Below are 22711 nucleotides of genomic sequence, written 5' to 3' on the forward strand. Positions count from 1 at the left end.
TGGCGGTGGGACTATAAATAGTATGTACGTGTGTATATATATATATATTAGGATCGGGGGGTAGGGTGGCGAGATTGGTGATATGCCGGGTGGGGGATGATGGTAGGGGAGGTGCGAGAGTGTCTCGGGCGAGTAGGGTATATACTATTATTATTATTATTATTATTATTACACACCAAAGGGCTGCCGCCGCCGGCGTCCTCGGGGCGCGACGCTGCGCCGCCCGGCAGTCAGTCACCGGCCGACCGTGTTGCGATGACGAGACCGCCGCGTCAGCGGAGCTCGCCACGCGCCGCCCGGCATTAGCGCGGACCGCCGCCGCACGCGCCGCGCGGTCGCCATGTGGTCGCCGGCCACCGTACGCCTGTTGGTGTTCATCGGCTTTTACGTGTCGTTCTTGGCGATCGGAGCGTTCGTGTTCTCTGCCATCGAGGCGCCGGAGGAAGCGGCCCGAGTCAGGGAACTCAAGGACCTCCGGCAAGAGTTTCTCGACGGGCACACGTGTGTCAGAGGTATATACAACACATCTCGCAGCACTATATATAATATACCTGTAATGAGCGTAAACGTCATACTCGTACTGTATGTCTGTCTTATTTTTAACCAAAAAACAGTGTTTTACGACAAGTGCAAACGATATAATATGTTTTTGATGTTCACATAAAAATATAGCGACGAATTATAGTTGAAATGTTTATAGACTTTTGATTTCGATGACGCGTTTATCGATGGGACCTTAAGACGAGGAGCAGTGGAAGCTAGTCGATCAGTATAGGCCATGACACCTTGCTTGTTTTAGGTGCTTTATTTGGTGGTGGTGGGTCACCTGGAATAGTGAGAACTGACAGCTCTGAGATTAGGGGGTCACGATGGTTGTGGAGATTCGCCAAAGTAAATTAACTTAGTAACGTTTTGTAGTGTTGGGATAGAAATACCTGTATGGAGAGTTTAATTTGAGACGTAGTCCGGAGCTTTGGTTGTTTGACAAAGACATTTGGACACTGGAGTATTTGGATTTTATCAATGCAGGTGATTTTGCAGTTTTTTCTCATACCTAAATTACGGGAGCGCTACTGTAAAAGACTCCTACGTAACGACTTACGTACATTTTTTTTTATAGGTATTAGTATTATAGTGTATAATATTTTTATTTGACAAATGTAGGTATTAACTATTAAGAACTCATTGGTATTTTATCATTAATAATATCGGTTAATGACCAGTAAATATCAGTATTACTATTATACATATACTAATACGCTTTTTATTCTAGTATTAGGTAACTCTATGTTTACTTTTATAATAAAATTATGTTAAACTTCCACTTGTATCCGTGGATAAAATGCTATTAATATAATGTTATTTTACACGTGAATACAATTGAAATGAGAAGTTACTCAATTTGAGGATAAAAAAAAAATATATCATTCAAATATATGTAAATTAACCTAACTAATAAAATTTAACGGGTAAAATTAACGAATTCTCTTCTCTAATCATGAGTCCATATTCGTTTAAATAGGAGTTTTTATAGGAAAAGTTTATTTTTGAGACTAACGCGTGAGATGAAAACGTAATTGGCGAAAACGGTCGTTCAACATGTTTAGAATGGATATGGTTACTCAACTTAATCGACGGTCTAAGTGTTAATCTAGATAACAAAAGTTTTTCGTATATATATATATTAAAATATTATTGTCGTATACAATACACACAGTTCACACATATACATTTAATGTAAATGTGTAGCGTGTGTATTGATTGATGTACTTATATGTTATTATAGTATAACTGCAGCAACCGGTTCATAATATGGATAATAATATTATGTTACAATGATCAGCAGTTGTTTAATCAATTATATGGATACCATTATTCAGTGGCGCTATTTGAGTTTTTGAGACATTAAAATTTAAACAGGTCAACTTTTTTCATCGTATGCAGGTTTTTCTTTATTTATCGTATCTATTCTATGTATGAATGACGTATGTATGCAGGTGTTGAAGGGTTATTTAATATTTTAACGAATTAAAAACGATTTAGAAAGTTGGAAGTTGGAATACATTTTGTCATGTGCATTATATGTGTATAATGTATACATAGGTATCTAATATAACTATTTATATGATGAATATATTATATTACTTCTACAGATATATATTAAATTCTACGTATTATGGTTTTATTATTATTTTATTTTAACTTTATCACATAGGCCTTCATCATATTTGTATATTTTATGGCAGCTTCCCCACTTAAATGGCTCCTTGCTATTATATATACGTAATATTATACAGTGAAATGTTCTGAAAGCGGATGTCCGACAAACTCATATATACGTATATACAAAAGTTTGTTTATTATATGCTTATGATATGATATGTTTATTTTGTATATTCTGATGATATTATTAATTGTACTTTGTTCAAGTACCTACCAACTGTAATTAATATAGTAAATACGCTACGCTAATTTATTTGCACGATAAAATCTTCTAGTTTGCTTTGTTGTATTTTCTAAATTAATCGAGAAAAAATACTTGTTCTCGTCATGCTATTTATAAGGAGTTTAACGTTTTAAGTGTATACAATTTGTACTGCATTATTTATTAAACTTATATCATATAAAATACATAATATTATGACAGGCAATTTACAGTGTCAGTTATAAGAAGTTGTATACTTGTATCGATTTTTAATATTATGTTTAATAAGGTATTTTTTATTTTAAAGATATCCTTGAAATCATTGGCCATAAATAGTAGTTACCTACTACTAGATAACAGATATTATCATTAACATATCGATGACATAAAACCCTAATATCACCATTAGCGAAAACGTGATATTAACAACTTCCGTGATCAGTAAGTTAAGAGATATTATATGCATTATATTAGTATCATATAATGTACTAATGTAATATCCGCCGTAAATATATCATTGTACAAAATATGTTATGTGTCTGGATTGTCAAGTTGTACGTGATAGACTATGTTATATTGTACGTGTATGGTATATACAAGAACCAGCCGTCAGCAACAATTTGGACTTTTAAGAAACAAAAGTGTATTATGGTAGGTATTAGTGTTTGATATAACGGATATCGCTATAATGCGTATTGCAGACATCTTGGACAAAATTGTTAGTTTTTGTATAAAATGTCAACCGTATGATAGATTTTTTTCGTTTTTTATAATAATTTTTATGTAAAAAAAAGTAGAATTCTTTCGAAATACAGAATGTTTTATAAAGAGATCTTGATAAAACCACTAGTAAGTTCTATAGTATGTGTATTGTATATTATATTATAAAACTTATTTTGTATTAAGATTTACATTATATTGGGATTACTATTATTAATAATAAGACATTTTCTATTTTTTAAATTTACTTGATATTTAATTTCAACTTAACTTATCATTCTATTTTTAAAGTTTTTCTGAAACAATAATAATAAGTTTGTATCACTACACAAAATTTCTTAAATGGTTAAAAATCAAATAAGTATTTGAAAATAAATGTAAATTAAAAAAAAAAATGATTTTTAATAATTAATTGATTTTAATATTTTTTGTTTTATAGTATAATCTGTTCTTAGAGGGATTTTGATTGTTGACTGTTAAGTTTATCACGAAAGTAATTTTATATCTTATTTAGAACATAGTAAGTATATAAATTGTAGTTAGTATAGAGTACTTTTTATTTGACACTTGTAAGTTTTAGGTAATTATACAACACAAGTATAATTCTAACTACATTCAACGAATTTCTTGTAGGAGTTATTATATATCATTACATCAAAATTAACTTAATAGCGTTAATTACTTCAAGTTTTACTCGTAAAAATAATATGCAGATATCTTGTTAACGTTTTATATGTAATTTACATCTCAAAATCATAACCAATGGCATCTATTGCCCAGGGTGTAATAATAATAATAATTAATAATATATGCAGACATTCAACTCGTAATATCGACTCATACCACATCTCAATAACAGTTATCAAAGTTCAAATATATATTTTTTTCATTAAAGATAATAATATAATATTAACAAAATAAGAATTTGTTAGGCTCAAATTGTTCTTAAAGTTATACATTTTAATAAGAACTATTGTAAAGAAATATAATATTTTAAATAAAGTATCTTCCAACAAATTATATTAATGTACAAGATAAAACTAAATGAATAAAATATTGAATTAATGAATGTTCAAATTTTGTAAAGTTTTACAATACCTATTTGTTACTGTTAATAATTTGGTACAATATTGGAGTACTTTGCACAGCATAAATCCACAACAATTTTTGTTATTGTATTTATGATATATGGACATAATAACACATATGTATATATAATGTATATTGAATGTATATACCTTTATATGTTATGGTATCGATATGTACATAGTATCTATGTATATTATACATATATACATTATTAATTACCACAGATTGTATAATGTTAATTTTTTTTGCCGCAGCTTACCATCTCTCATGATTTTAATCTTAAATGTAACTAAAAAAAAAAAAAAAATGTTGACCACTTATTTCAGATATCATATAATATAATTAAATAAGTTAGTTATGTCAGTTGGTTACAAAACAGTTTAAGTTCTAGACACCGTTGCTTATTGTTGTAATCACGATATACAGAGGCAAACTCGATATATTTCCCAAAAGTTGGTTTAGTACAACAATCATTGTTTCTTCAGACTATTACGCTTGAGTCACTTTGCTCCTATCACCTATTAAATAATAACCATTAGGGATTTCTTTGATATAATTCACTTCTTTATAAAGCGGTGACTGCGAAATGCCACACTTGCTACAATTAGTATAATTGAAAGTTTGTTTAATATTATTCTACTGTCTATGTGGCAACATTTTTGACCATGATGGCTATGTATATGTTTATCTATATTCAATGAGTTTGTGGTGGGTACCACCTTAAATTATTGTATTAGGCGCAGGTGCATACGCAGCACCACCTGTGGAGAAGAATATGATGCATATTTAAGATTAAGTCAAAAGCATTCAAAGTTCACTGTAATGAAATAGTTAAATATCGAATACAATATATTTAGAGTTATTAAATAATATTTATATAATATATATATTATATACAATATACATTATATATATTAATATATAGTTAATTAATTTTTCTTATATATTTTATATTTTTTAAATACTATATAAAATTATAAATTATGTATTAAAACAAATATATAAACGCGCTTAAAATATATAAAAACGTAATGGCCGATTCGTGAATATTACGTAATTTAAAAACATTAATTTGGAACATTCAAAGTTCACAATAATATTCATTAGTATATTTTGAAAGTAAAGGATAATTTTAATTAAATACAAGTAAAAAACATGTAACTGTGCAGTGTGCAGGTATATACTCGTAAATGAAAAATGAAAAATCAGTGTATTTTTAAAAAAAAATGTAATAGAAATTAATGATATAGTTTATTTATAATTATATGTATATAAATAAATAATGATAGATATCAACCTGTATTTGAGTTTATTTAAAAAAACAAATTCAGTTTAAAATATTTTTATTTTCTAATAATTTGAAAAACAGTGAAATATTAACCAATCTATTTTATTTTATTTTTTTACCTTTATACTATACGTATAATATATTATTTAAATTAGGTTTAATAATCCACTTTAAGTAGTAGATAGGCATATAATTATTATATAATTTGTATAATTTTCATAAGTTACAATAAATTGTTATTTGTACCTAATTAAAAGGTTTGCTTATAAAATCATATTGGTTCATACTGGAGTAAATGGTCAAAAAATTATATTTATTATTAATGTATCCAAAAAATTTTATTCGATATAAATATTATAACAAATATTAATACAATTTTTACTTATTATTATTAATTATAAATAATAATTTAAAAACTTGAAGTAAAGAATTATTATTCTCATTCTAGGTCGCATAAACAATCAATTAACATATTTTAATGAATAAATAGTGAGCTAATGGTCCCTTAAACGTGATTTAGTGGCGCATGATTATAATTTAGTGAACCATTAAATTAATCATTTTTTTATTTTAATAGTATAGCTCTAGTGTACCTCTAAGTTTTGCTTGTTTGTATAGTAATTGTCAGTTGTTTGAACAGAAACATTCTATTTGCAAATAGTTATCAAAAATAAAATGTTTAATTAACTTGTAATTGTTCTTAAAAATAAAATTTGTTGCATAGGTATAGCTTTGACGTTTATCTAATTGCATCCATTCGGCATAAATACTTATAAATTACTAGTTAATAATTTTATCTTACTTAAACAAACTTATTTATTTAATATTTTAATGTATTAATTAATATTTTGATAAAATTATAAAGGTTATGAGTTATGAAATACTCAGAATGAAACAAGAATAAAACAATTAATCCATGATTTGTAGTGTAAAGGACTTGCCTATTTATAACCCTGTGATTAAAAATTTAAATTAATTTTTAAAATCAACATATTATGTTTTATAAATTATAGATCCCGTAAAATAACCCAATGATGGTGTAAACGGTAAAAGGAAATAATTCGTTAAAACAGAGCACTAAGATTCATAGAACAATTATTAATAAGTTAGGAAATTGTATTTAAAGACATCATACTTGAGAAAACAACCAGTACATTTATTATGTTGAACATATTGAAAAATAAATGTTTAGTTAGTTAGAAACGCATCATTAAATTTAAATGATAAATAATTAAGATTAGTATCAGTAAAAAAAAGAATAGTAAAAATACATAATCTCAATTTATATTTTCAAATAGTCAAAACCGAATAAAATAAGAAAAAGCAAAATTCAATTTAATTTATTTATTTTACGTAATATGAATCAACTTTGTAGTTGAAAGAGATTCGTTTTAGACAAGAAAAGGGCAAAAAATCCTATAAAGTACGAACTTTTATTGTCAACTATCAAAATTAAATGTACATTTTATTATAAAATCAGCAGTAACAGTAGTATTTATATGATAGATTTTAACGACTGTGTTTAAAACTATATGATGATTTTTTATATTTTTTGTATGAAAAATGTGAGTTTAAATTTAATCGAATTATAATATTATATTGAAAGCATTACTTTTATCTTCTTTTATATTTTGAGCAGACGATGAATGCTTTGGATTTTACAATAATGTGGTTTTTTTTTGATGTTTGTAAACATAAAAATAGAAATAATCTAAAGCTTCAATCTTCAATATTGAGCGTGGTTTTTATTAGGAAATTGGGTAAAAAAAAAGTGAAAAATTCCCAGCAATTTTTTCATTAATTGAGAAAAACTATAAAAAAAATATCGGGAAAACGAGAATATTTTGTACAAAAGTTATTGAAAACGTTTGTACTTTTATGTAATTCAAAATAAAAATACAATCAAACCAAAAATGTTCATGAAAATATTTATATTAATTTTCTAGGCATGTCCTAATTTTCAAATTATGTTAACACTTTTTGAACTATTTAAAGATATTAAAAAAATTGATATACATATTATCTTGATTTTTTCTAGAATCTAGTTAAAAATTTAAAAAAAAAATATAATGAATTAATATATATATTTATTTATATTTATTTTTAAATTAATATATATGGTTAAGTAATATATAGTAATGTATATGGTTCATTATAAGTTTATTTCAAGTAGTTAAACAATTTAAAAAATATTTTTTAAGCTCTATTTTACTGCATAAGTTTAGATAAAACGTTTAAGAAACACTCAAATTGAACTATTTCATAATATTTTATAATAATACTTTTTATAAATAATTTATATCAAATTAAGGTGGTTATAAATATATTATACATTTACACATTTTGTTTAAGTGGGAATAGTTTTGTCATTGTAACACACACGCGACGCCTTATAGTGCTATTTGTTTCTAAACTTTTTCATTAATAATTTCTGCCGACAAAAATTCATCACACGTAGTATAGAATGTTGACAAAAGAATATATCATTAGAGATATCTAAGATGCCTTTTGTTAAAAATAAAAATTATACCAAAGTCAAAACTCATTTTCTACGATATATTTCCTAACTTACTCTATTTTAGTACATATTTTCAAATATAATTCTAGTGTATCTCACTTAAAGTAAATACATATATTGAACAATTTCTACATGTCCAAATTATAAAATTCACTTGTTTTATTTTTGAACTGTCTATTTTCTTACTTGAAACAAAAATAAATTTAAATTTATCTAATGAGTATATTTTGTATTAAATATTGTTTTAACTTATATTATGTGTATACTTTATTAATATCATTAAAAAATAACGAAACTATTTTTATTTATAATTCTATATATAAAACTAAACTGTAATAGTTTTGTAATAGTATTAGTTTTCATTTTTATATGGTAATTTTATGATTAACATTCAAATCTAACTAGTAGAGTATTATAGTGCATTTAATTGATTTAAATATTGGTGATTATACAACTACAAATTAATTTGCTAATTTTCGAAGTTTTTATTAATTTTGTTAACTTTATTAAATTTATTATATGCTTGTAAAAAACATATTTACAATAGATTTTCAATAATTTTTAAATGAGAAATAAAAAACACATAAGGAACTTTGAATTAAATTTTCAAATGATTTTATCCAGTTTATTTGACAATTATAAAAAAAACTAAAAAAATTGAAAATGTATTATGTTAATAAATTGCTTAAAATATAGCTCGAAATGTGTTTAAAATGTGGTTGTAAAATATAATATAATAATATAAATATCTGGAATAAATTAAAAATAAAAATAAAATAAATATCTAGGGTTATTCTTTTTCGAGTTATATATATATATATAAAAAAAAAATTGTAATTAGGTATACATACTTACATCATGTCATTTAATTTTTATAAAAAACATTATCAGTTATCTAATTCAGGTAAAAATCATATAAAATTTATTAAAATTATAAATTATAATAGTTGTGTTATTAATAAGTATTTAATATTTGTATTATGATACAAAAATAAAATAAAATACATTTATCAAAAAAAAAAAAAAATATATATATAAATAATAATTAATTATGAGAAACATATTTGTAAAGAAAATATTGAATAATAAAAATAATTAGATTTTAAGTATACAAAATATTTTAATAAAAATATGTATAATACCGAGGAATTATTATTTATTTTCTATTAAAAATATTTTAGATCTAAATTATACAGATTTATTAATAAAAATTAACCAAGTTAATACGGAGATTATAGTTGTAGTCGTTTAAGATGATTTAAATAAGACAGCTGGACAGCAGGTGCTTTGCTTAAAATTTTACTTGTTACAAGCTTTTATTTAAAGCTATTATATTCTAGAAATTAGAAATTAATTTATATTAATTTTATAATTAAAATTATAACTAGTTAATAAGTATAAAATCTTATAGAATAATTAATAATTATCCATTTTTGAAATTGTATTGGAATGACATGGGGATTAATTGTGTACCTATTATAATTATATGTTTGGGATAAAATGATATATTCTATAATCATTATATTTATAATTTATCATTTTAATAAATAATTAAGTATTTTGAATAATAAATTCATATTAATATTGTATAAATTTGAGTTTGAATAATAAATCCACAATATCTTTTTTCTTTATTTGTTTTTGTATCACTTGAAAGTATTGTAGTTTATTTTATAATATTTAAGTTAATGATAATATTATACATTTCTTTCTACTTGTTTATTAATTATTATATATTATAATTTTTGAAGTTAAATTATTATTATCATCATACATTTTAGATTAATTTTTTTTCGGTAAAAGTTTAGTTTTATGTCCTAAGTGTTTTAGCTTGAACCACTACCTCAGAAGCTACAAAGTATTATCATTCTCCTGATGGTGCTAGGGAATAGATATGTTACAATGTTACATAGATTCCCAACAGGCACCACCTCTAGTGAAGTAATCAAAAGTGAAGACAGTGTGAGTATGTTTTTCTACCGTAAATTTAATTACACAACAAAATGAAACTGTTAGCTATCGCAATAAAAGAAAACCTAAAACCTTAAACAAAAAATAAATTCTTGACACTTAAGTATTTCGTTTAATAAAATATATTCTATGGGGATCACAAGTGTTGATTCCTTAAATGTTTTTAGTATTGATTGTTAATATTAAAGAATAGCAATTTTAAAAGTTAATAATTTTCGGTAGCGTAAAAATATTTTTAAAATTGACAGACAAATATAATACCTTATATTGGAAAATCGTATTACTTCATTCATCTCTGCTCAATATTTAGTTTCGTGTTTAATGATAGTTTTAAAAGTAACAAATAGCATTTAAAATACAATTTTGAGCGGAGCTTGGTTAAAACTATTACTTCTACTTTTTTTCATAATGTTTTGACATTTATCGGTAAATCTTCTTAACACTTGGTAAAAATATCAACATAACACTAAAAATTAAATCGTACAGTTTTTATAGTATAGAATACTTTTTAAAACGAATAACAAATATATTATTCATTGTTTGTTTTGAATCTAAAAACATTTAGGTATTTTTGCTTTATTAATATCCTGATACACATCTAATAGTATTTAGTATAATGTTCTTGTATTAAACTAATGGGACTAAATAGCTGTAGATTTTATAATTTTTCAAATATTATTATAATTAGATTAAGATAAAGTCTCCAGTATAGAATTAATAGCAGTACATTATTATAATGATAACATATATATTTTTTTTATTAAAATAATAATTGAAAAATGTGAGTATGGGATTGAATTTATAAATTCATATTTATAATTATAAAATTATTTCAAAATCCGTATTATTCATAAATAATAAATTATGTATAGTTAGGTCTTAAAATACTTTGAGTATAGGTTAGATATTCTTAAAAATTATAATCTTATTATAAACGTACGATTTTTACATACATAATTTTATTAATACCTATTAATATTCATTAATATTCTAATGTAACTTAAATCTGGACGATTTCGATTTTATTTAACATATCATATCTTTAAAATAATAATGCAATCATAGATCATTGAGTATTTATTTTATAGGTTAACAGATTATGTGTTATAAACATGTATTATTTAGTTTAGTTTATGAGTTATGATCAATTGATGTGTTTTACGATGGGATAGTTTATTGCAAAACTGTAAAAGGCTACGTATACTCTCTAGTACAATAATGTTATATTCGATACTGTTTTTAGGTTATACATTTGAAACCACATAAAATATATACATTTTGAATGAAAGAAGGACTTGAAAATCGTAGAAAAATGGTTAAAACGAAAAATAAGTCGGTAAGGTGGTAGTCAGTAGAAGGTATTTCTCGTGGGAATAGATGACTTATAAAAAGTAAAATAAAAGATGGGAATAGAGAGAAAAGATATTTTTGTTAGGTCGTGGAGTAAACATTATAAATCGGTGTAGCACAATAAACTACTACAAACCCGAATCTTAAAGTTTCAAGCATCAATTATTAAGTGAGAGAATATACAAACTTCTGATCATTTTACTATTTTAACAAAGAATTGAATTGATATGAAATGGCAATCAAATATTTTTATTATTTAACGGACTAAAATATTAAGTTATTAAAAATAATTTGATTAACTTTGAGATCATGTTAACATTTATTAAATCAAAGATTTCTACTATAATAATACTATAAAATACGTGTATCGATTGAGCTATATTCAACAATGAGAATTAAATGAGTATTTTTGTATAAAGTTGTCAATTCATGTATAATATTATACTGTGCAGTGTTGAACGATAAATGTAATATGAAATATTTTGAATGTATCTATAAGTTTGAATTAGATTATTTTTTTTTTTTGTTACTGCATAAATAACTTATTATTATAGTTTTTGAAATGTTAAATATTTTTTTCAACATGCACTAAAAATAAATAATTTTTCAATCATTAATTTGGCTCTTAGGGTCAATCATATAGTATAAATATTAATAAATTATATTAATATAATATTATAGTACAAATCTGAATCAAATTCAAAGTCAAACGTTCGAAATTCAACTATAAAGGTAACACAAAAATATTCATGTTACCTCTATATAGTTAAACATACTGTGTTATATAAAAGCAATGAATATGTAATGTATTTGAGTACATATCAATTCATTTCTACTTTATCTCTCAAATATAGCAATTTATTATTTCATCGCAGATTCAAGTAAAAATATCTGAAGACTGAAATAATATTATTACTAAAAATATATAACTAGTTAGAGGTGTTTAATATTTTTTGTACCTATGTTTGTTATAAATTCAATTTAAAATGCAAAACTAGTTTTTATGATTTTAATCATAAAATTCTATTATTTTAGAAATGTTGTGTATAGCTTATAATACATTAATACCTAACCTAAATACCTATAATTTATATTGAAAACTAAAATAAACAAAATAATTTAAAAGTAATATAATTATCCATAGTACCTATAGATAACATTTTCTGCAAAGTTAATAATATTTTAATATATTTTTATGGACAATTTTTTAAACTTACATTATTAAGTTGTAAAAATAAATTATAAATAAAGGTTTTTTATTTTATCAAATTTATAAACATTATTAGTTTGAAAATATGACATTCTTAGACTGCAAGCTAAGAGATTAAGTTTTTTAAATCAGTATAATTTTTTGTAAGATATAAATGAGATAATTATTCAGAAATCTTCTTTAAACTTAAGATAAAATATCTCATTAAATTAAACAATAACAATAACCGTGTTAGGAAAAAAAATATTAAATTAAAATAAGCTCTTTATTTTATTGTTTTAATAATATAAGGTAAGAGACAAATTTCATTTTTCGTTTTAAGTAATCACGAATATTGGTCAATTAGACGATGAGGATTAAATATAAATGAGTCATTAATTTTAAAATGTATATCTTAGGAATAATCTTTTAACATTAAATAAAAATAATACTTAAAAAATTCAACATCATTAAACCAAATAGCCTCATTCCAACTTCTTTAGTTGATATAGATATTGCATATTGTAGTCAGTAAGTAAGTTAAGCTATTGTATAATGAATATTCTTAAAATTTCTATAATATAATGTTTAAGTTTTTACGCACATGATGATGTTTCATACGATTTATACAATCATTTTTATATGATTATGTTTCTTATTTTCCTTAATAATATAAAATACAATAAGTTATTCTGTAAAATTAAATACTTTTGTATAGACAGTTTTACGAAATAAAATATACGTTATGTAAAATTAGTGATGAATAATATTGTAATAATATTATATATAAAAATGATTAATGTTTTGTATTCAAATTTCAAGGGGCATACGTCGAATTGAAGGATTATAATATAACATTATAATACGGTAGGTATTTAAATAAACTATTATAAATGTAATTTAAATTATGGAATTCGATAAACAGTTATATATAAATGTCTATACCATCAATATGTGTTTTTAACATGAGCAATTAAACAAAATCATATTATAATAGTGTTATACATTTCAAAAGAAGATATAGCCATTTTTTCAGCACACACTAAGCGAAATGACTTCATCTCGGAGTACAAATAAAATAAAGTACAAAAGTACAAGTGTCATGACTCAAAAAAGTGGGCGACCAGGGAAATAGTTAAATTTTATTCTATCAAATAACACGTAACTTTTTTTTCGATTTAAAATAAAATTTAGATTCTAAAAAATCGTTTATCGCAATAGGTATTGGTTTTTTGTAATTGAATAATTCATTTGTTCAAGGCACATCTAAATATTTTTTTTAAAATGTTCACATAAATTTTTTTTACCAAACCGAACATAAAATCAAAAATGCAAACTTTTTTGTCAAATTCATAAGCTTCTTTTTTAAAACTACTAAAGTAATCAACTAAGTTATTATTAATTATATAATTTGTTTTACTTATAATATTATGGAGTTACTAGTTATTAGTTACATTATTTATCAACGTTGAACTACAAGTCATATGATATCCAATATGTACAGTTTATATAATCCATCATTAATAACTATATAGGTATTTTATTGTGTTATTTTAAGTATAGGTGTTAAGCAATTTAATATATTGAAAATGATAATAAGTTTATAAACGAAAATATATACATATTGTTGACTATGATTATATGATTATAAGACAGTTTAAAAATTCTAGATTGCTAGCTAGATTTTGGATTAAAAATAATTATGGCAAAAATAATATACGTATAATACATATTATATATGTATATTGAATTATTAATTATAAGTTATTAATGTACATATTATTATCATTTACCATCATTTTTGAATAGTTGTGATGATTCAATATAATAAGGACTATTTTATTTAAGTTTACACGCAAAGAACGTTCTATTTTATCTTTGACATTTTGTGCCACTTAAAATATGCTGAAATTCGCCTACTGGCTCTACTACCGTATTTTGTGTAGATAAACTGCGTGGTTAACAAATTATTATTATATAGGAATCTACAAAGTTGTTGAAAATATTCAACTACTTTACCATGTAGTTAAGTAGTAATAACATTTGGGTATTAATGTAGGAAGGTTAATGAAATTGTTTTACCTTGATAATTTAATTTGGCGAGAAAAAATAAAATTTCAAAACCTACATATCACAGTTAACATAGAATATTGAGGTAGTAGTGGGATCATTTTAAGAAATTAAGAGTCTAAGAAACTTTTGTTTTTATTAATTTAAATTTTAAAGTGATTCAAATTAATATTGCACTATGAAATGCATTATAAATATTCACAAAAAAAAAAAAATTAACTACGTACTCAATGTTTTAGAATAAAGTAGGTGTATTTTTAGTTGTTATTTTGTGATTAAACTAAAACGTAGTATAATTCAGCTTTATAATTTATTAAATATTTTTTTTGTAACTTTCGTAAATAAAACTGTTTACCGTGTGTACGGTCATACGAATTTCGATACATATTATTTCATGTTTTTTTTTTTTTTTAGTGTGTTTGATTCATTCATTCTTGTTATGTTCGTTTCGTTAAACCACTACCAGATAAATATATTTTTGCCAGTCTACCGGTTCTGGTAATAAAACTAACGCAAACATAACTTACCGTGTAATTTCTTTATACCACTTGAAAATATGCGCCGTTTCAAAATCACTGAAGCGTTTGGCTAATCGTAACGAGCCATGAATTGAGGCATTATACAATTTTCTATTCAGTGTTTATTTTATTTGATTGAAGTGTGATGACAATGTATATCACTATTTCAATAAAAGGTTATAAAGTTAATCTGGTGACTACTTATCTATTGGAGAATACCTATTAAGTACATTTTTGCATAGCTCATAATAAATCTTTTAGAGAACACTTATTACTTGTTGTATCACGGACACCTCATTAAAATTTGACATTATTGAATAATGTGTACAATGTATCATTCTTAATGTTTCGAAGAAGAATAAAGCCAATAAATTGAATTTACAACTGCTTTTCCTTCTATTTAAAGTATTATACGTGTAGGTTGGAAAATGACGACGTTTGAAATCTATCTATTATATGTCAATATATTGAATGGAAAGTCAAAAAACGTCTCCTATATCAAAACCATTATAAATGAAAAAACCTTAATAACTGAGTTTGACAACCACGATATCAAAGATGTATACTTATTATAGTTTCTGATTCGTAATACAAAACTAAATTTTGTCGGAAAATACATATATGTAATTAATAATACATATTTAAATACAATTTTATTATGTCCATGAGAAATCTAAATTGCCACTAAGTTATCAATCACTTAATTAATGTTCAAAAGTTTTAAACACTGTATTATATGTTTTGTTCTTTAATCAATTATTATTATTAATTTGGATTATATTCCAGAATGGCCTCCTTCCTTATGTATATATCATTGTTGTGTTCTTCATTTATTTTTTTTATGATATATTTATAAAGTTTGCTTATTATGCCTCAAAGTATAGATTGTCAATATTATTTTAATAATAATAAAAAATTAATTACTATTTATAATCATTTGTTAATTGTTTTATTAAATTTTAATTTTAATTTCAACAAAAATTTAAAACTGTCTAGTAAATAAAAGAACAAAAATAAAACTTTTAATAATATTATCAATTGTATTTTTATAAAAAATATAACATTCACTAATAATTGTAATAAATAAAAAATATGAAATAAAAACTTATTAAAATATATTTTATTTTTGTCACATATTTTCCTCGTGGGACGCATCATTTTTATTCCTATAATCCTACGAATATATAATATACGAAATTTAACTAGATACCAAAGTGGGTGAAGTAGGTAATAAAAATGTTAAAAAGATGTTTATTAGGTATTTTTTCACATGAATATTAAAATGACGGAAACTTAAAAAAGAAATTTTTCACAATTTATTTTAAAAAGCAAAGATCAGTGAAATGATAAAAAAATCTTAAAGTATAAATCAAACATATCTATTATCGTATGTACCTATTTAAAAATACTAAAATTTGTTTACTAAATTAAAGAGAAAAACAGGGAGACCATTATGTATAATAGATATATATTTTATTGAAAAAATGAATCTTTTTAGTTTATAGTCTTGCTTATTTAATTATTTTAATGAATAATAATCTAATATATTATTTATAAAGAATACCTACTAATATTATTCAGTAATATGTATTTTAGTTAGAATGATACCATTTATAGTTAAAATATTTTGAATAAGTAATTTTTATTATAGTACTTATGTAGATATATATAATTTTATTGTCACAAAATTAATTTTGTAATTTTGGCACACATTTAATTAAATTTGACAATTTAAATAGATAATTTTACATAATATAATAAAATCAGCTTATTCAAATTTACGTTTAAGGTTTTAATTCATTTCAACTAACCATCATACTATATTAGATATTCATGTATTCAAATGGTTTAACGGCGAAGATCCTTGCAGTAGGTATTTCTTACCTGACCAAGGATTTAAATCTATGGGTAAATTGATTCTAGAACCTTATATTACCCTGGATGATATTTCATTGCTATTACACTCTTTCTTTTTGCATGGTTTTTCGTCATATTTTATGCGTATCCGCTGGGATATTAAATTGGATTTAGGTAGGTAACAAGTGTTTGTACAAACAATAAGCTCAACAGCACGTTCGAACCCTTAATTCTTGTTAACCACTGTTCAAGTAGGAAATTTAATCAAAATTTTGATTTTTTTTACACCTCATAATAAATTGTTAAAGTCGAAGAAATATTCACAATGTTTATAACCAAAGTTTTTTTTTTAAATTCATTGTAATCGTAAAAATTGGGATAAGAGATATGAAGAAAACTTGTTCATCTAGCTATTCATAAAAGTAATCCCTTAAAAAATATATGTTCTGAAATTTAAACTGATAATGAAATGTATAAAGTATAGTTACAATAATACATATAACTGTACAATTTAATTAAGGTTAAATTTCCATTAAGATCTGATTCTGAAGCAACATTGTGTATCACAAAGATCAATTAATTTTCCTTGTATTATAACACGATAGGAATTTGATTTCCACGGGACTAGGTAATTCCATTCAATTAACATTTTAAATCGATTCCATACGTAATATGTTTTTGGAACTATTTTATAGTTTAAAATACATAATACCTAACGTTTTGGTATCTAACACTTACAAAATATGGAATATTAGTTCCTCGCATTAGTTGTTTTTAAGGAAACACCAAAATTATATTTATTATTGTAAAAAATTATTTACTCAAATTTCAAATTAATATTTTTTAAATAAAAAATAATGAATTTATAATATTTTAAATAATTCAAAAAATATTATTTACCATACAAAATGAAATTTTCTAGAATGATTTTATATAAAATGAAAATGTATATTTAATTATAAAAACTTTTTTATAGTTAATTATTAATGAATATAACGTTTTTATTATATAATAAATAATACATTATAATTATATATTATTAATATATTATAATATATATAATGCATTAATGGCAGATATGTATTGCTGTTTTTACAATTAATTAGTGAGATGAAAAATAAATAACAGTTCATTGAGATGTACTGATAAATTTCAAAAATATAAGATTAAAGAATTATACAAGTTGATTACCTACACATGTTTTTATTTAGGGTACCTACTCAAAAGAATACGTGACGTATTAAAAATAAATTCCTCTCGGCTTCACTAAAGTTTTGACCCCAACTGTTAATAGAGCCAATTTCTACTTTATGTTTAAAATGTTGTTAAGAGACTAATCCCAGGTGTTTTATGTTGGCTGTTGGAAGAATAAAAAGCATTCATCATAAATTATGATGTAATACAAAAGACTCATTTATTCCATTTGTTTAGTTTGCCATGTTATTTACGAACCATATATAAATATACAATGTTGTTATATTGAACCGTATTTCAATACATACGACATGATAAACAATGTGTCACTCCAATAGCGCTGATTAAACTTAGATATTCAAATCCTACCGTATATACTTTAAGTAGAATGACAAATGACTTGTAATAGATAGTATAAACATAAATAAATTATACACTGCTATTATATTCACTGAAATCCCACTATTATAAATATATTATTTTTTAATATTATTCTTTGCACGGGAAACATTTAATTAGTAAAGAAAAATTAAGGTAAATAATAAAGCTATATAAGCTAAATATATTTTTAATACAGGATGCTTTAAAAGTTGTTACTATTGATATTTAAATGATAAAAAAACTATTAACATTTTTCGCGGGAACTTAAAATATGTACCTACGTATATTATGAGTTTTAATAAATAAAATATAATTTTCAAAATGTAAGGATTAATTTTAAGTTATAACCTACTAATATCATCAAATAATATTCATGCTATTTTTACGTTAAGGTAGTATTGACTCAAAATTTAATAACAGCAATGTTTTAATTTTATAATATAGTATAAATTAAATATATACTATTGCAATAATAAAAATATATTAATATTAAAAAAATTTAATTTTTTTGCAACAATTATATAAAAATACTACACTACTAATTGTTAAATAAATTATTTTAATAGAAATATCAAAAATGTATCGTAACATATTATACATATTATACCTATTATTATACCTAGGTACTTATTGGACGACAGGCCGTTTGCGTTCAATCGTTTTTCGTGTACAATGATATATCATTGAATTCAAATTTAGCATACTCATGATATACTATAATGATCCACTTGATACCTACTGTATAGCAAAGCGATATCCACTTACTCAAATGTTTAAATATTAGAGTGAATTGACCCATTATCAAACTTAAAGAAAATAATACTATCTCGGATTCTTTATATTTCTATGATGAATGATTTAAATTTTAATATATGCTTTTATCATTTTATATTTGAGAGTTTACGTGAGAGTATAAATTTACTAATGAATTTATTTTATTTATAGGCAAAAATTACATTATACAACTTTTACATAGATTCATGTATTATTCAATTATTAATATGAATTAGGTAACGAAAAAGAACGTCGAGTTTCCAAAACTTAAGCATTTAAAAATTAAAATAAGACAACGAATTGTATGTAGGTATTAGTTCAACAGAAGAGAAGATTTTTCTTGTAAATAAGTTCTAATTGGTTTTCTTACCTAAAATGACAATAAATCAAGATGAAACTGCTGAAAAGATATAAAATACACAACGAATACATGTATATTCATTGGTCTAGTTCATTGTCAGATCTCAATCCTGGATTAAATTCCTTTAAGTCTAATGATTCATTTTAAAAATATTTAATTATCTATAATTCATTAACAATTTTTAATTGCATTAATTACGATATATATATATCTGAATAAAATACAATTTAAGTGTTTTATTGAAATCAAATGTATCAAAAAAGTTCGTTCTAATATTTTTAAAAAGTTTCAAAAATGATTTTAGTATTTATTTGATTAACTTAATTTAACTAATAGAACATATTATTTATGTATCTGTTATTTTGTAATAAAACGTTAACGATATTATGGTTATTGGTTTAAAAAGTCTTCCTACTTCATAATATTACTAAAGAATAAATAGCTAGTAATATTTTATTTATATATAAAAAAGATTAAAAATATTACTCATCAAAAAGCAATAAATAGATTAAAAACTATATATTTTATATAAATATTTATATATTTACTAAAGAAATTCTAAGAAATGAATTTTAATAAGCAATGATCAATATTTTTGTTTCAATTTATTCTAGCGCCTTTGATTCCATAGTGGTTATATACTTATATCATATATATGTCATTGCATGATTTATATTAACAAATGCATAAATTATTATATTAATTTATAAAAATTAGTGTAAAATTTTAATTGCGTATTGTTATTTGTTAGGTTTTGAAGTGAATATTACCTATATGTACTTTTATATACTAAGATTTATTATTGTTATAAGTCCTCTGCCCTAATTATAAGGCATATAATTCAACCCCAGTTTTGAGTCAACAGTCAAATAGATAAATCTTGTTTTAAAACAAATGATGAAACTATAGGAGATTGTATGTTTGAAGTTTCAAATGTTTACTGTGGAATGGGCGGCACGAATTTAGCGGAGATAGGGAAGAATTCAAATATAAGTGGTAAGAATGTGTTGACAGTCTGTTATGATGGGAATTAATTAGTGGAATTATTTGAATTCATATACACATAACAAAATATACATTGTAACCACAAATACAACATTCAGTTGCATTTGGTTAGAAATTTCAATAATTAAAAACATAAAATGTAAAAATTAAAATTAGTTAACACTATTATACAGTACACGGCATATTGTATATGTCAAATTAATTACTTCATTAATTTTAATAAAATTTATGTTAAGATCAATTGAAATTAAACATTTTATAGGCCAGTTTTTATTTTACAAAGTAAGTTTTATTAGTTTTAATTTATTGTACCTACCTTCTTTTTAAAAAAGAAAAAAAGAAAACCGTACACCAAAATGTCTAATTAAATTAGTTCAGAGCGCCTTACTAAAAAACATTTTATATTTTTTCTCATTTAAACCGAAAGGATGGTCATTGCATTATTTCTCACTGAAAATTACCAAGCGATCCTATACAATTAGGATTTACCAAGTTAAGTGAAAAAATTTCGGCACAACTAATAATGAAGATATCGTTTCGGTAAATTGATATTTGAGTAATATATAAACTCCGGTATAGTACTGATTGGCGATAAACAGATGGAATTATAGAACTTTGATTAATAAGCTGATTGATAGCAACAAACATAACGGTGTATGTATAGACTACATAGAATATCCATGGTTTGTTAGTGTTGCACAATGTGTAGGTATATATGTATATATATCATAATATAAGAAGTAATGATATTACATCGTGTATATTATATTTATAATTTTTCAACTCATATATTCTACTTAAACATAATTTTATTTCCATTGAAATCGCACATTATAGATATAGGACATTGAAGTGAATATATTTTTTGAAAACATTTTTCAATTCAAAATATTTAATTTTTCATTAAATAACCAAAGAACTAATTTGCATATTATTTAAAATAATAATTAATTAAATTATATTTTGAATTAAATTTATGCTAATATTTTTTTAAGAAATTAGAGCCATTTTATTAAAAAAAAGTATTATAACCGTTAGGTGTAGATTCGTGGTATTGATCTTAAGACCATAAACTATTTTATTTATAACTCAATTCATATATTTTACTCTTTTAATAACTTTTAAGTTACAAATTAACTACATAGTAATATAATTCTATTATATTATTCATTAGTCTGGTAAGAGTTTTTAAAATTCTTGTTCATTTTATAAATATTTTTTGTTCTTTTTAGGACATTTTAGTTAATTTTTTTCATAATAAATAATAAATAATAAATAAACAATTGTTTATTTTTAATCATAATTATTGTGTTTATTAAATATATGCTGAAAATCTAAGTTAAATTTCGTATAATATACTACAACCATTTGCAAGCAAATCAATTTATTGTTAATAGAGTTATACATAGGTAGGGATGTAATTTTATTTAATATATTTGTTTTATGTATCAAACTTTATTTTAAAAAGGTCATAATATAACGAGTATCTATAATAAAAAATGTTGATTGAAATTTTAGAAATTTATTTATAAAACAACAATAAAAATTACTATCGTGCATGATATTGATTTTTTATAGCTTTAAGATTTAACACTATATTATACTATTACCATATAGTTCAATAACTACCAAATAAAATGAAAATCAACTGTATTGATCTGTATTCAAACCATTAAACACTAACTAAAAACTGAGTCTAAAGATAATAGTCTATTTGAATAAGAATACTACGGTTCAGTAAATATTTCATTCAGATTTAATACTTCAAAGTTAATACATTTTTGGATGTGTAAAATGTAAATATTAGGAAATCTAAATATATAATGCGTTTTTGATAAGAAATGTATATGCATCATCTTAATTTAAAAACCATAAAGTAATAAGATAAATAGTATTTATGAACTTTTTACCTAATCATAAGATATAAATAACAAGAACAAAATCTACTTAAAACATAATATTTATAAATATACATATACCTTTTAAAAATTATCTAATAAG

General features: G+C 23.3%; 1 protein-coding gene across 2 annotated transcripts in view; it reads left to right on the forward strand.

Annotated features, from left to right (window-relative positions):
* Positions 1 to 220: 220 nt before the first annotated feature.
* LOC114124397 (potassium channel subfamily K member 1-like) overlaps positions 221 to 22711 on the forward strand; it is a 36002-nt gene continuing 13511 nt past the window's right edge. The window contains exon 1 of one of the 2 annotated variants that reach the window (XM_027987638.2): positions 221 to 512. In XM_027987638.2, the coding sequence (XP_027843439.2) occupies positions 341 to 512 (172 nt within the window). In that variant the 5' untranslated portion in view covers positions 221 to 340. Of the gene's footprint in view, positions 513 to 9847; positions 10003 to 22711 lie in introns of those variants that run through there. The other variant, XM_050199494.1, reaches the window with a different exon arrangement.

The sequence above is a fragment of the Aphis gossypii genome, chromosome 1, assembly GCF_020184175.1.
Source record: "Aphis gossypii isolate Hap1 chromosome 1, ASM2018417v2, whole genome shotgun sequence".
Taxonomy (NCBI): domain Eukaryota; kingdom Metazoa; phylum Arthropoda; class Insecta; order Hemiptera; family Aphididae; genus Aphis; species Aphis gossypii.